General features: G+C 40.4%; 1 protein-coding gene across 2 annotated transcripts in view; it reads right to left on the bottom strand.

Moving 5' to 3' along the window:
* Positions 1 to 16,328, bottom strand: part of prex2 (phosphatidylinositol-3,4,5-trisphosphate-dependent Rac exchange factor 2) — a 139,270-nt gene that overhangs the window by 92,405 nt on the left and 30,537 nt on the right. Inside the window, exons 5-8 of one of the 2 annotated variants that reach the window (XM_031903856.1) lie at positions 15,896 to 15,997; positions 6,801 to 6,962; positions 3,616 to 3,749; positions 167 to 270 (exon numbers count right to left, since the gene is read on the bottom strand). In XM_031903856.1, coding sequence (XP_031759716.1) covers positions 167 to 270; positions 3,616 to 3,749; positions 6,801 to 6,962; positions 15,896 to 15,997 — 502 coding nt within the window. Of the gene's footprint in view, positions 1 to 166; positions 271 to 3,615; positions 3,750 to 6,800; positions 6,963 to 13,232; positions 13,431 to 15,895; positions 15,998 to 16,328 lie in introns of those variants that run through there. The other variant, XM_012965255.3, reaches the window with a different exon arrangement.

The following is a 16,328-nucleotide window of genomic DNA, read 5'->3' as shown; positions in this document are numbered from 1 at the left end:
CAAATTAAGACCAAATGAAAATTTGCTATAAAGGACAGTCTACAAGACCCATCAACTGATACCTTTAGAACTGGTACATATCTCCGTTCTTGTGTGAGCAGAAGGCAAACTGGTTCTATCAGTTAAAAGAAAAATCATTATTTGTTTTGTTTATTAACACAGTTACCTGTTCCATCGTCAACATTTTCCACCTCCATCACTTCTGTGTTAATTCGACCTCTGAAAATATAGCGGTGACCATCTGTAGATGCTTTGTTATTCTTCAAGCGCCTTAAAATAAAAAAAATTGAAAAAAAGAAAGATAATTTCACCTTGATATAGTGATATAGTAGCTGCTATACACTCTGCACTTTCCTGCAATAAATTGCTCCCATAGGCCTCATTCATGGCTATTGGAAGTGTAATGTTATTTGTCACATTCCTGACAGTGGTTCTATACAAAAAAAAGTAATGTAAAAATACTTTATTATGTCAACCCCTTTGAAGGCTATAAGATCAGATTTCCTAAGGGCTGGGGATTTCATGCTTTTCCGTAAGGTGGTTTTGGGCAGCCCACAATTCCCAGGCAGGGCTCTAAATTGACTTTGTGGGAGCACATCCACCCCTGTTCTTTCAGCACACGGACAACAAAGACAAACAGAATCTTGACCTCTGGAACCCATTCCAACCAAACTGCCTTTACTGCAGCATATGGGCAATGGAAATTCTACAGAGGAGGTCCCACTGTTCCATCTGCCACCATGGTTACCCTATACTTATATAGGAAGTGGTTACAGGCATTTGCCAGTCGCTGTTTTCTGTACAGTGGTGGCCAAACATTCCCCATGTGCCCAAGGCTATATTGGTACACTGTGTACACAAGTCACTCAGAGTACATGCCTGACGAGAAGTCTGTCTTTATATGGGTGTACAGGTTCAGGCATGGTAAATGTGCTCAACAAAAATGATTGCAGACACCATATTCTAGATACACTTCTATACCATCCCAAAACATCACGCCCTTTAACAGTAAAAATCTGTCTCAGAGGATGCATCCAGTAGCTCCCTATATAATTCTCTTCTGATCCACAGATCAGATCCACTGTCTGTTATCTGAGTTAGGGGCCGACTCACAATATATAGTTATATACAAAATATAAAATTGACAATACAAGTCTTATTAGTAAGTGTATTCTGCATCAGAATTAATTACTAATTAGTAGCATCAGCTACTGTAACAAATGTAAACTAACATTCTCCTAATGTTTGGATAAGGTTCAAAACCCCAAACCTTTGCTTTTCAACAGCAGCCAAGAGCGCACTGAGCATGAGCAGTGTCACTGACATGAAAAGGCAGGCAAACATGTAAGCTAGAGCCATTCTATCCATTTTTTTAGACTTTATTCGGATTTTAATGCAGTTAACTCACAAGGAAACAGAAAGTAGAAATATGAGCACACATGAGCACACAAAGCCAAATAGCAATCACATATATTTACTACACTCTACACCGATGAAGCAAGCCACAAGAAAATAATAGGAGCCTCTTAGTGCTTATTTACTTTAGACTAGGGTTACCAGATCCTTGAAAATTCAGGGATGCTTCTTAAAAATGCATCTTGCAGGGCTGCACTGATTGTATTTAAATTATATTGCAATCAGTGCAGCCCTTCCAGCTGGATTTCCTAGACCTGTCCCTGAATTTGCAAGTGGTCTGGTAACCCTACTTTGGACTTGTAGCAGGGGCTGTGCATACTCTGCACCTAAAATATCCATAATGAAGTAAAGAGCAGTAGTGGGGATAACTACGTGTCTCCCATCCCTCATGTATACAGGGCTGCATTGGTGTATTCATCAAGGGAATTCAGGTTTCTACACTGTGTTTTGGAGAGACCTGAGGCAATTTGTTAAAGGACAGGGCTTAAAGTGCAGAAAACATGTCTGACTGCAAACACACTTTGCCCTGCACTTAATAACTGACCCCAATGTCCCCTTAGGAAACCTCTAGCTTACCTGTCTGCAAGTCGTTATGATTATTAACAGTGAAAAGGGGCACTTGTGAGTTTACGGTATACTTGCCTTTTCGTGTTTTATTGTGATATTGTTTAAACATTTCTGTCAGCAGATTCTGTTATCACAATCCCTTGTTTCCCTCAGGAAATAGGGGAATGTAGGAGACTGTTTATCTAAAGAGACTGTTGAGGGTCAAGTACACACATGAAAACAATTTCCATACCACATCCTTAACACTACAAACTGGCATTCCTGGGAGCGGAGAAAAACAGACACATACGGTAATACACCCCTGTGAGACACATTACTGAGACTGGATAAAATCCTCAGCAGAAAAAAACTCCCTAACTTTCACAGATACAGTTCAGCCTTAACAAGTGAAGCCAGGATGGGTTCTTTTGTAGCACCATGTTTGCTGTGCATGGCACAAAGGCCTCTGGCCCTCTGTCAGAGAGGGTACCACATCCCCACATAGAGCTGCCTTAAGGGGATGGGTTATCAAAGATTGAGATGCTTGATCTCACACACCACACCCTTTTCCTGGGCACTCTCCTCCTCTGGACCTTCTACAGGAAATTCCCATGAAAAAAAACAAAACTTTGGCTTATAAAATAACATGTGTTGTGGGGGGTAACTTCCAATGCAGGTCTTTATTCTTTTTCTCAACTTGTGTTATTAGAAAAGTGCCCATTTATAGAAAGGCAAATCCATCTTTTTAAAATATAAAACTTAAATTTAATAATACAAAATTGATATAAAGTAAGGAACCCTTTTCTATGTTTAGAAAAAAAAAGTTAGCCAGATTTAAGTATTTACTTTGTAAGTGTATGTATGTGTCGATTATATCCCTGTACGGTTAATGGCGCATAGATTGAAAACCAGCAAACATTTTCAGTTGGAGCTGAAGTGCCCAAAATCACACCGCTGCCGCCTTCCATTGAGGTGAATAAGCAAGGCTTTTCAGCCTGGATTTAATTAAACCAACAGGCACATTAATATGTATATAACCGAACTCTTCCTGCACTCCACTTAAATAGAGTTGTCACCTATTGGCCAAAATTTATGGGCAAGCATTCAGGAAGGCAGGGCAATGATGTCAGGGAGACTGGGGCACTGCCTTTGTGTGGGTGGGGCAATGACATCAGGGGGCAGAGAGTAAGCAGATTGGGGGAAGAAAGTGGACGGGGACCAGGCTGAGAGTTACTGGCTATGAAGATAGGACCCGATGGCTGATAAGTAGGTACTGCTAAGGAAAACAACGCAAACGATAGGGGAATTACATATTTACAGGAAATTACATTGCCAATACATTTGTGATACCAGTCCTGGCCCTAGCTGGTTTTACTGGCTATGTGGCAATCCTATGCATAGTCAATAATTAAAAAATCTTTTTGAGAGCTTGATCAAAAACACTTGAGCAACAAATGAGACATGAGTTGAACTCTTAGAGGCATTTTCTGAGATTGACATTTAACAAGAAATATCAAAACTATGATCAAAATAAATTTTTTGAGCAACCTTTGAGTTCAACCTTTTTTCTACCAAAACTATTGTATTTTTATGTATGAAATGACCAATCACATTGCCATAAAAACATATAAAAACAACATGCCCCATACGTACCTCTGTTTTCTTTTGCAGTATACTAAAAGGTTATCAAAGAGAAAAAAGACTCGGTCTTGAATATTTCCAGATGATATCTTTAGCAAGACTCCATGCATAAGCATCTCTGTACAAGTATCCGTGATGCTGGACCCCTACCAAAGAGGAAGACAAAGTGTCAGTCTGGGAAACAAGGACTTTTTTCATTTAGAATCACAACAAGCAGGGGCTATTTTTAGAAATGATGAGATTTTATAAAATATTATAATTATAAACATGAGTAAACCTTAAGTTAAACAGTATGAGGCTGAGTAAGAAGGTCAATGTCGATCCGTTATGACTTCCAGCTAATTTAATTGCAGTTATCCTTCCAGCATAACTATCCATCATTGGCGTCTGAATAAATGGGCTTCCAGGTTGTGTCCCTATATTGGCTGACGACTCTGTAATGAACGTCCCCACTAGACTTTGTGAAGGTAATCCCACTATTTCTATACATTTGTTTACAACCTCTTCACAATACTTGGCTTCTATGTATAACCATTCTGGATACTATACTGATTGTTGGATTGCTTTATAGTTACATAGTTACATAGTTACATAGGGTTGAAAAAAGACCAGTGTCCATCAAGTTCAACCCATCCAAGTAAACCCAGCACACCCAACCCACACCTACCAATCTATACACTCACATACATAAACTATAAACCACTAGTACTAACTGTAGATATTAGTATCACAATAGCCTTGGATATTCTGATTGATCAAGAACTCATCCAGGCCCCTCTTAAAGGCATTAACAGAATCTGCCATTACCACATCACTAGGAAGGGCATTCCCCAACCTCACTGCCCTCACCGTGAAAAACCACCTACGCTGCTTCAAATGGAAGCTCCTTTCCTCTAATCTAAAGGGGTGATGTACTTCAGTGGGGTGGTATATGGCTATAATACATAAGAGCCATGAATACCCTGTAAATTTTAAAATGGTGCTTAATGAGGTTATCAGTTATAATTGGAGCTTTAAGGAGAAGGAAAGGGCTGGTGCTCCTGTTAGCAGAAACCTGCACTGGCCTCGTGTACCTGCGAGCAAGCGATCTTCTTCCTTCTTTGTGCCACTTGCACATGTGCAGTAGAGTGAAAAGTGGGACTTTAACAAAAAAGCCGGCTTTGTCACTCTACTGCGCAAATATCATACGCAGATACCCCAGACAGGTGCAGTTTTCTGCCAAACGGAGCACGGACTGGGGTATCAGGTAAGTGATTACAATCACTGGGGGTGCCTAAAATTTAGCAGCCCCCCCACCTTTCATTCTCCTTTAACCATGTCATTTGTGTCACATGGGGATATTCGGAGTTCCATAACTTTTAAATGGTCATGAAACTCCTCTGTGGCTTAAAGGAGAAGGAAAGGCAAAGTCACTTGGGTTGCCAAAATGTTAGGCACCCCCAAGTGACTTTAATCGCTTACCTTTTACCCCGGGCTGGTGCCCGTTAGGAGAAAACAGCACCAGCCCGGGGTACCTGCAGCGAGCGCTTCCTTCTTCCTGTATCGCTTGCGCACGCATGCGCAGTAGAGTGAAAAGCCAAACTTTAACAGAGAAGTTGGCTTTTCACTCTACTGCGCATGCGCCTGTCCCGGACAAACAGCAGCAGCGCAAGTAGGAAGGAGGAATCACTACAGGTACCCCGGGCTGGTGCTGTTTTCTCCTAACAGGGGCACCAGCCCGGGGTACGAGGTAAGCGATTAAAGTCACTTGGGGGTGCCTAACATTTTGGCACCCCCAAGTGACTTTGCCTTTCCTTCTCCTTTAACTTTACAATAGGAGGCACTTTTTTATTCCCTTTATAATTTAAACCCACAATATTCAGAAAAATAAGATTGTGAAGAGCCATGTTCCCTGATAAATAGAATTTGTGCTGAAAATATGCTCTGCTTATCACTTAAAATTCAACAAAAAATGTACAATTCAAGTAAAAAAGGCTGCAAGACTCATTCTCAAAAAAATATTGCCTCCCATATGATTCTCTGTATACAAGGAGCTTCACCTATAATAGCTACAGCCAGGCCTGGACTGCCAATCTTTACATTCTGGCAAATGCCAGAGGGGCTGCTGTAAGATGCCATAGACAAAGAAACTTGAAATGCCAGGACCTTTTTTGAATTACAAACCTTGTGACTGCAAGCCAGATAAAATCATTGCTTTTTGGGCAGAGGGGGTAGACACATCGCAGCCAATGAAATGGCACTAGGATCCATAAGCAAACGGTGGTCTTTTATAGCATATTCTATATTTATCAGACAGGTGGAGCCTTGTGTCAAACTATGATCTGAGGTTGATTGAAACAGAGCCTCCAGCTGGGAATGGTTCTGTTATGGGACTGGCAGATACTGCTTAGAGATCATACAGCTATATAATCTCAAAATATAGTTAAATATGGGAACTGAAGCAGTGCTTTGATCCCTACTGATTCTAAAAATAACTTTTTTTTTCTTTATTTCTTGCAAAGCCAAGCTTTGTGGTAAATGTTTCCTTCTGGTAGGAAATCACTTTGTCTCTTCAATTCTATTCCCGAGGCTCAGCTGAAACACAGATGTTTATTTAATGAAGCCAGAGCGGGTTAAGGTTTATGGAGATTCTGTAGAAGGCTGCACAATTCTGTTTTCTTAGGTTACAGATGGGCAGGAGATGGGACTTTTTGGCTAGACAAATATCACAAGGGACATACAGATGCTAGCAGAAAACTGAATGACCACTTCTTAGCTGCCCAATAAAACACCACTTTACTGTAAATACCACAGATCTGCAAAGCACATATTGTTATATTAGGTTAGTAACAATGCAAGGTTTTCGCTAAGCTAATGAAAGGCAAATTTTCCCGGCAGGCTAGGCCTTTCAAATAAATGGGGGTCAGATTAGCTGCTCGAAACTAGACAATGACACCAGTGCAGACAACCATTAAAATAGTGGGAAATGTATGATTGAGCAAGTTTAGGAAAATGATTTATTTCAATTCAAAAAAGTAATTTCAATTTAATTGCAGTTCCATATGCAAGTACAAAATTGCCAAGTTTCATTTCCTATTTTTCATTAATCAGCAATCCTAACCGTTATGGCTGAGAAGGCAGCTACAGAGTAAAATGATACATAAGAACGAAACATTTGGGGACGATAACAGCACTTCAATGAGTCATTGTGGCCATACCTCCCATCCTTCAATGTGGGACTGCCATTCCTCCAGGACTTCCAGTTTTTCCATCTGTCGCTTGGCCTCATTGATGTTAGTGCAAACAGCTTTCATAGCTTGGAGAGCATCCACAACACAGACATAGTCACTGTGTTTCTTCGGTGTCCTCTTCAGTAACTCCTGGTGGGAAATTTTAAATAATATGATGTATTTTTGGTAGATACAAGGTCAGCGCTTCAGATCAGTGATCAAATCAAATCCACCCTATGCAGTAGACAAAGACAATGGAGACTACCTGTGTTCAGAATTAAGGCTTTTTATCTCAGTCCAAGTCCTGAGACCCAGCAGGATTTTAGGTGCAAATGCAAGGGCCCTGGCTGCATTGGGGATGATAAATATCCAGGTTACTAGCAGAGCACATACTAAGGTCCTTTGGACACTTGTGACTCGTGACTAAATGCTCTGTAAGCACATGAAAGAAACTTTGGGGGTTCTCAAAGCTCTTGTTGTTTGTGTGTCATTGTGAAACATAGTTGATGTTTATTCAAAATATTGCCACTATTGTTAGGGGAACTCCACCCAAACAAAACATAAAGGAGAAGGAAAGGTAAATATAATTGTAATTCCTTACCTTATACCCCCCGTTGGTGGTCCTGTTAGAAAAAAGACGAATGTTTGGAATCCTGGGCTGGCGTATGTGCAGTAGAGTGAAAAGCCAGCTTTGGCCTGTTGCGGTTTTCTCCTAACAGGAGCACCAGCCCAGAGTGCCCAGCAATTACAATCACTGGGCGGTACCTAACATTTCCCCACCCTACAGTGATTTTACCTTTCCTTCTTCTTTAAACTTTAAGAAAACATAATTTCAAGTAACCTTGCATTATACATCAGTTAAACAATATGCAGGCTTTTCATGAGTTTTAATAATATGGTTTGGAAAAGTTCCCTAAGCCTGGCCCCCCGTTCTGCTGCTGATCTGGCTGACTATTTTTGAGATTAAAAATAAAATGTAACAGTAGTCGACTGTCCTCAGTCTGCTTTCAGCCTGCATCTTCCCAATCCCACAATTCTCTGCACACATGATGTCAATAAGGAAAGGAACGTTGCAGTGCAATGCATTGTGGGTTATGTAGTTCCTGCTTCTTGTCTGTAAGCTGTGGAGAAGTTGTTACAATTTATATCATCAATGTATTTGTCCCTCCTCCCCTGCCAGGATTTAAATGATGCAGCTGTATTTTAGCATATAAAGATGTTATATATCCATTCTTATTAAAGGAGCAGATTACAGTGATAGGTATATCAGGGGTTTCTGTTTTGTGTGGGGCTTTATAACAAATATTAGTTCAGAAGCAGGAGATACTCTTTAATCACTGGCTTTATGCTGCAATTACTAGGGGACTTTTCCCATCCTTCATTCACTTTAACCACTTACCTGCTGCATCTCTTTGATCTTGCCAGACAACACATGGCATGACAAAGATTAAAGGTATGGTGGAAATGTAAATTCTACTGCACCACAAGTCAGGTCAGGTCCATGACAGCCAGGTCAGCTGCGTAGAATTACAGCGATCTACAGCAGCAGGCAATAGGTTAATGTGCTATAGCAATGCTTTGTAATTAGCTTGTTAGTGCATGGGAACCTACATGCATTCCAGGCATTCATCATCCCATGCTGAAGCATCGCCTTACAAATCAAGCAAACCAAGTAATATATCAAGATGTGGATTATGTCATTCGCTTCTATTCCTGACCGTGGTTTTAGGAATAAAGATCATTGGTGCTAAATTAGCAGAAAATTAACAAATGATTACATCCATAATGCATTCTTACAGGCTAGTTAAACAACCATGTACAAAGACAAGTCCATAAATTTCTCCAGTAATAATATACTGAGTTGAGAAATATATTTAGCAACAAACGTCAAATAAATTCATTCATTACATAGCTGTAAAATATCAACTTATCCCTACTGTTAAGAAATAGGAAGCAGATTCAAGTTTCAAAAATAGTCATAAATAGGTTTTCCCATATATGCCAAATAATTTAGAAAGAAAATCAGAATTATCAGCTTTAAATGCTATTTTGTTCTAATGATACTTCCCCTTTAGCCGGGGATGATACATCTGTTTGATCTTTGCTGACAGAAAATTAACATTGCTTCCATTAATAATTTGCAGTCCCATCTTGTTCTATAAACTATCATGTGAGAAGAGAAATTCATTAATTTGCAATCTAACCTTTCTTGGAAATTAGTCTGGGAAAACTAAAATGTGCTTATGAAAGAGGAAATTCAAACACCCTACTGTATAATTAGGCATAATTGCTGTTTGGAGGAATTAAACTTGCTTCACTGTAGAAACACACTAATATACTGACTCATGTAATTGTACTTATGGAAGTAGGTATTAGCACTGCAATATAAGTACAGGCCATCTGCATTATTCTGCTCCTTTGTTCAAGGTTACCAATACCACTATTAGTATCCAATGACCTATTAAAAAGCATTTAGGTAACAGAAGCAAATAACCCCCCTAGAATCCTATACTCAAGATAATAGTTTCCTTATGCAAAATTAGGCAAGTGGATGGCTTTGTACTAAATAAACCTGTCTTTTTTGCTGAATAGAACAATTTACTGGTTGTAGTAGTACTGCTCTATGTTGCAAGTATTTATATAAAATAAAATACTCCATTTTTACGCAGTAGATTCTAAGAATGTTTTCTAAAATCTTTGTAGGCTGTTTGTGTTAATATGATCTTTTGTTCACACCTTCAAAAAACCCATATGCATAGAAGTGACATATCTGTGCATGCTGGCAGTAGCATAATTTGTGCTTGGCCCCCTTATCAGAGCTTTTTTTCGGGGGGGGGGGGGCCTGGAACGAACAGTCCTTCATCCCCTGCCTCCTCCATTCTGCTCATGCCGCATCTCCCAGCTTGCACCATGCCACTATGTTAAAGGTAGAAGAGGGGCCAGGGAGGGGGGACTACGATACAGGAGACCCCAAAGTCTGTCACCCCTGTTGCCTGGCCCCCCTGTGACTGTGGGGTCTGCTGTATAGGTAATTACACCACTGTGTGCTGGTATCATCTTTTTTGTGCATGCACAAGGACACAACTTAAACTGGAAAATGAAAACAGGTTGATGAAAACTGCAAACTAACCCCTTCTAACTGCTCCATGTACAGGGCCCTAAGGAGGGCCTGATTGTCTGATATCCGTCCAATAATTAGCCATGTATCTATGGCACAGGTTTGAAACTCCCATTGGTATCTGTAATCCACTGTATGATCCAATTGGATCAGCCTGATTTTGCCCAGAAACATGGGTGACCAAATCTGGCAGATATAGTCATTTTGGGACCAACTAAATGAGCTGTTCTCACTGTGTGTGGGCAGCTTTAGAAGCAACATTAGTTATTATTATTTATACACTTTCTGCAGTTAACCCCTCACAAACTGGATATTGTCACATTCCAGTATGACCAACCCTAAATCAAGATAAAACAATGGTTCTCAGACAGCATCAAAGATTCTTCTTCTTTACTTACATAGCGCCAACATATTCTGAGCTTTGCAGAGATTATACATAATACACATCAGTCTATGCCCCACTGGAGATTACAATCTAAGGTCCCTATCACATTCGCTATTTTCAGTAGGAGCCAATGAACATTCATGTAAGTTTTTAGAATGTGCAAGATTACCAGAGGAAACGCACACAAGCAGAGAAACAGCAGACATTGCCCTGGCTGGAACGGAACACAGGACCCCAGCGCTGCAAGGCAGTAGTATTATTTCACAACTGTACTTAATGTGCAGGATTGTAGCAGTGGCACAACTAGACATTACAGGGCCTAACAACAAATCTTAATAGTGGCCCGTGCCAAAAATATTTGGGAAAGTAATTAGCATTAGTGATAACCCACAACAGGTCTATTCATAGACTGCTCTCTCTATTGCAATGCATCTGGGTTGTACTAATACATTTACTACGACTGGACTGGCCAGCAGCCAGCACGTTTCTCATACTGAATATTTTCTGAAATCAGAATTTTATACACACCTCCGTTATGTGTGACCCTTTGCTGCTAAGTATGTGATCTGTCTCCTACTGCTGAGTGGAAACTTTTCTCAACTTCTCATCATTCAGAGTTATGGCCAGCTTGTGATATCAGCCAGGGTCACCTTCATGGAACGCAGTCAATGGAAATCTCAATCTTCAGCTGGCCTTGTGCAGTTGAATATATTAGCAGTCACTTTTAAATACAAGTAGTTCTGAAAAATGGATTTTGCTGGGCACTGCTGAAACCTCTGCCGTGCTAAGTGAGATTTTGTATCTCCAATATTTCCCTGGCAGGACTTTCAGAATCCAAAATTACTTCTCAACCCAAATGATCTACTGTCATTGTCCTGACAAGATTACATGTTAACACATTCATAATAGCTCATTTGGGTTTAGATTCTACCTATGCCCATGGATAGATGCAGAAAGTTACTGTATTTTCTATGACATTATTATTTTTAGAGGGAGCTGCAATTTTGGTTGCTATGATGATGAATGAAGATATTACATTCATGCACCTGGTGGTGGAGTAGAGGCGGGGAGCTGCAAGCATACAGCACATTCTATAACCCCTCTTCCCTGCCCCTACCCCCATAGTCACAGGGTCTGCTGTATGCTAGTTATGCCACTGGTTTTATTCAAAGGGTCATATTTTACATATTTAAGTCATTTGGGAGTTCTAAGCCTCTATTTATTTAAGTTTTTTCATATCTACACCCTCAGCAACAGACATTCCAAGCAGCAAAACAGCAAACGTTAGTCAGCCATGCAGCTAAGAGTAACTAGTTCTGCTTTGAATTGTGGGACAGAGGTCAAAGTACTGATTGCATATTTAGAATCCTTGGCATAAAGCAAGACAGGAATTATGCTGTGTGTCAGAATTTAAAGAGAAGGCATCAAAGAAAATGATTCCTCCATGGAAGCATCCAAAGGGCCAATAAAAGTTGCTGGTCTTTTTTCCCGATATTTAAACTATTTACTTTGCACCCGGGATAAAAATTGAAGCGGAGTGCCACCCTTGGTTTGATATATATATATATATATGTATTTATTATTATGATTATTCTGATGAATTTAAGCACCTCTGCTTTTCCCAGAATCTGTGCACCAACACCTATGGAAAGCAGAGGGATTTTAAGTCTCAGAATCCATCACTCCACAATGGAACAAGATGAGGGAGGACTTGCATGACTGTGAGTATAAGGGGGCTGGGGCAAGCACAGGTAGACTATCATGGTTTTCTTTTAATCTGTAAATTAAGTATGTCTGTGTAAAAACACTGATATGTATTTATTTTTAGAAGTTCAGTGAAAAAGTGGGGTATATTCCTGTTACAAAGCAATCAGTGCAGCTTCCTGAATCAGGGCCTGACTGGCCCAATAGGGCACTGGGGAATAAACCTGGTGGGCCCTGCCAACCCAGGCCCACTCCCTCTGCCAAATGCAAGGTGATGGCACGGCCACTTCATGGCCACAAGCAGTAAATGCATTTGTTTTCCATAGGACAATACATTCATGAGAATGACTAACCTCATATGGTCAGCCAGCCAGATTGCTTTAATTGGCCAAATATCATGATAATGAGTTAATGTACTGCTACATGGGAGTAGAGATTTACATGTATCTGTAGTAATAAGTCAAATCAACTGGACTAGCTATGTTTTTCTTTAAGAGATTTTGCTAGTCATTTGACTGGCTTTCTCAATTTTGAAGGGATATTCTAACTTACATGTAAAATGCACTCAATAAAAATAACTTTATCCAGCATAATGAGTGTTAGGAAGCCATGCTGCTGCCATTCTGCTTCTTTTTCATGTTGAAGCATTTTGTATCCATGATACAGACCCATAGCTATCAGCCAGGAATAAGCAGTGCAAAATAAATAAGGGTCAATATGTCCAAGAGAGTAGTAGTTATCGTTCTTCTTCCTGCCTTTAGTTACAAATATCCACATGATCTCAGTATCTTAAGAGACAGCTACACTAGTGATTGGAAATACCTCTTCCACAATATGTGTGTATGCATTTTTCTTCCTATACCTTCCTATACCTTGTGCATTTGGGGGATCTCTATAAACACCTATATGTCTCAGTTTTGTTCTCACTTATAAAACACACATTTACTCTCCTCCCTTCTTTATCATAGAAGCATGTTCATTACACATATGGCAGTCTGCTTCTGTTTAGAAACAAACTGCTTTTTAGGCCCCCTGTGTTGTGGCATTAGCGCCTGGAATTCTGGGTAATGCTATTCCCATATTATATGAGGAATCATTGTGACTAGGATTATACTTCTCTAACTCTTAAAGGAGACATATACCATAATTTTTCAGTTTATCTTAAATTGCAGCTAACACTCTAAAATTGAATAAAATAAAGTGTATTTTATACCTACTGTTGAAGAAGGCTGTGTAATCCCTGCACAAATGCTAAAGCCCCTCCCTTTCACAGGGCTTCCGGCTGGAAAATAGTCTGTCTGTAGCTGGGGCCGCCGGCCCTGGCTTCTTTCCTATACAGACGCTGCAGCCACTGAGAGAGGAGTGGGCGTGAGACGTGGGCGGGGACTTTGATGACGTCATTTCCCCGCCCACGTCAGTCACGCTGGGGTCCTTCTCAGTGCTGCTCCCGGCCCGCCCTGCTCTCCTGACTAGCAGCTCAGTTGAAGGAAGATTCGCTGCGTCTGTGACATGCTGGAATGTAAGGCACCTTGATTCTCTTTCTTAAAAAAAAAAATTATTTACCAAATCAAAAAAAACGTTATTTACAATGAAGGAGTCAGATCTGTTTATTCATTAGACTGTACCTAATGATAAATGATGTGTGTTATTTGCTTGCAACTCCCTGCATCCATGTTAGGTTCCAATTATATATAGTTACAACTCCCTGCACCCAATCCTACAGTGTCCCTGCCCATCAGTATTACGTTCTGCAATTGCTATGAGAGTTTTTTTTTTACATGCAACTCCCTGCAACTTGTACTTTGACACCTAAACTGGCCGTTTTTTGGTATTTTCCCCTGCAACAACTCCCTGCAACTTGTACTTTGATACCTAAACTGGCCGTTTTTTGGTATTTTCCCCTGCAACAACTCCCTGCAACTTGTACTTTGATACCTAAACTGGCCGTTTTTTTGTATTTTCCCCTGCAACAACTCCCTGCAACTTGTACTTTGACACCTAAACTGGCCGTTTTTTGGTATTTTCCCCCGCAACAACTCCCTGCAACTTGTACTTTGACACCTAAACTGGATGTTTTTTGGTATTTTCTCCTGCAACAACTCCCTGCAACTTGTACTTTGATACCTAAGCTGGGGTTTTTTTGCATTTTCTCCTGCAACAACTCCCTGCAACTTGTACTTTGACACCTAAACTGGCCGTTTTTTGGTATTTTCCCCTGCAACAACTCCCTGCAACTTGTACTTTGACACCTAAACTGGCCGTTTTTGGTATTTTCTCCTGCAACAACTCCCTGCAACTTGTACTTTGACACCTAAACTGGCCGTTTTTTGGTATTTTCCCATGCAACAACTCCCTGCAACTTGTACTTTGACACCTAAACTGGCCGTTTTTTGGTATTTTCCCATGCAACAACTCCCTGCAACTTGTACTTTGACACCTAAACTGGCCGTTTTTTGGTATTTTCCCCTGCAACAACTCCCTGCAACTTGTACTTTGACACCTAAACTGGCTGTTTTTTGGTATTTTCTCCTGCAACAACTCCCTGCAACTTGTACTTTGACACCTAAACTGGCCGTTTTTTGGTATTTTCTCCTGCAACAACTCCCTGCAACTTGTACTTTGACACCTAAACTGGCTGTTTTTTGGTATTTTCCCCTGCAACAACTCCCTGCAACTTGTACTTTGACACCTAAACTGGATGTTTTTTGGTATTTTCTCCTGCAACAACTCCCTGCAACTTGTACTTTGATACCTAAACTGGATGTTTTTTGGTCTTTTCCCCTGCAACAACTCCCTACAACTTGTACTTTGATACCTAAACTGGATGTTTTTTGGTATTTTCTCCTGCAACAACTCCCTGCAACTTGTACTTTGATACCTAAGCTGGGGTTTTTTTGCATTTTCTCCTGCAACAACTCCCTGCAACTTGTACTTTGATACCTAAACTGGATGTTTTTTGGTATTTTCCCCTGCAACAACTCCCTACAACTTGTACTTTGATACCTAAACTGGATGTTTTTTTGGTATTTTCTCCTGCAACAACTCCCTGCAACTTGTACTTTGATACCTAAGCTGGGGTTTTTTTGCATTTTCTCCTGCAACAACTCCCTACAACTTGTACTTTGATACCTAAACTGGATGTTTTTTGGTATTTTCTCCTGCAACAACTCCCTGCAACTTGTACTTTGATACCTAAGCTGGGGTTTTTTTGCATTTTCTCCTGCAACAACTCCCTGCAACTTGTAAAGATCAGGCAGCAGTACAGGACAGCTATGTGCAGACTGGTAACAGATACACAGGCAGGGGAGTGGCAGGGGTTTCCCTGCTACAGCAGAGTTCAGCCTGTCAGTCAGTGCTGTGACCATTTCCTGTGGGAGAATGAAGAGACACTCCCATCTCTCATTTCAGTTTAGCTTCAGAGGAGTGAAGATCTCTCTGCAGCTCTGATATAAAAACGATTTTAGCAGGTAAAATGCATTCAAATCGTTTTTTTTCTGCAAGATTACATAGATTGAAGAAAGATGAATCATATAACTGAATATGAAGGTAATATGAAATGTCTCCTTTAAGCACTAATGAACATTTGGAGAGCACATATAACTGTATGGTTGTGACTTTCAGAGGAAATTATATTCATGCACCTCTCAGGCATGGCTGGCTGTGTAGAAACAGGCACAGTTTGTAGGTGCCCCTAATGCCACTTTCAATGTCACCACAAGACGCTGTGCCCTTTGTGCCAAGCTAAGGCTGCATAGTAACATGCCGATTAAATTAAAAGCAGAGAAAATGAAGTGATTGTATGGAGGGGATTGAAACACACCCAGGGGCATGCCTCAAACTTCTAATATGAAATCCTAGCAACCCACGCATACTTACTCTCAGAAGAAGTGGATACTTGCAGATTCTCTGGATTGGTGCAACTAAATAACCTTCAAGTGGAACATCTGTGTTCTTCCTTCCTCCTAATAACATGCAATTCTGAAAGCACAAATAAATCCAATCTTAAGACATCGTGCTTGTGACATTCACTTTTTCCATGTTGCGTGTTATTATTAAGACGTGGGCGTTAGCACGACAGTCTCATTTTAAAATTTACAGGCAACATATTGTGCGTAAAAAGATGTGCTGACAAGCAACTAGTGTACCAATTAAATATCATTTTTCTCAGATACACCTTGTTGTTTATTACAACGTCCAGCATTACTTGCTAAGGATTGTGGGTGATGTAGTCATCAAAAGCTATAGAGACACAGGATTTTTTAATTGACTTTTCTGTTATTATTGTGAATGGGGGCTACTCAAGTAAGCA

This window comes from Xenopus tropicalis, chromosome 6, assembly GCF_000004195.4.
Source record: "Xenopus tropicalis strain Nigerian chromosome 6, UCB_Xtro_10.0, whole genome shotgun sequence".
Lineage (NCBI taxonomy): Eukaryota > Metazoa > Chordata > Amphibia > Anura > Pipidae > Xenopus > Xenopus tropicalis.
The sequence above is the reverse complement of the archived record's forward strand: the minus strand, read 5'-3'. Positions and strand labels throughout refer to the sequence as shown.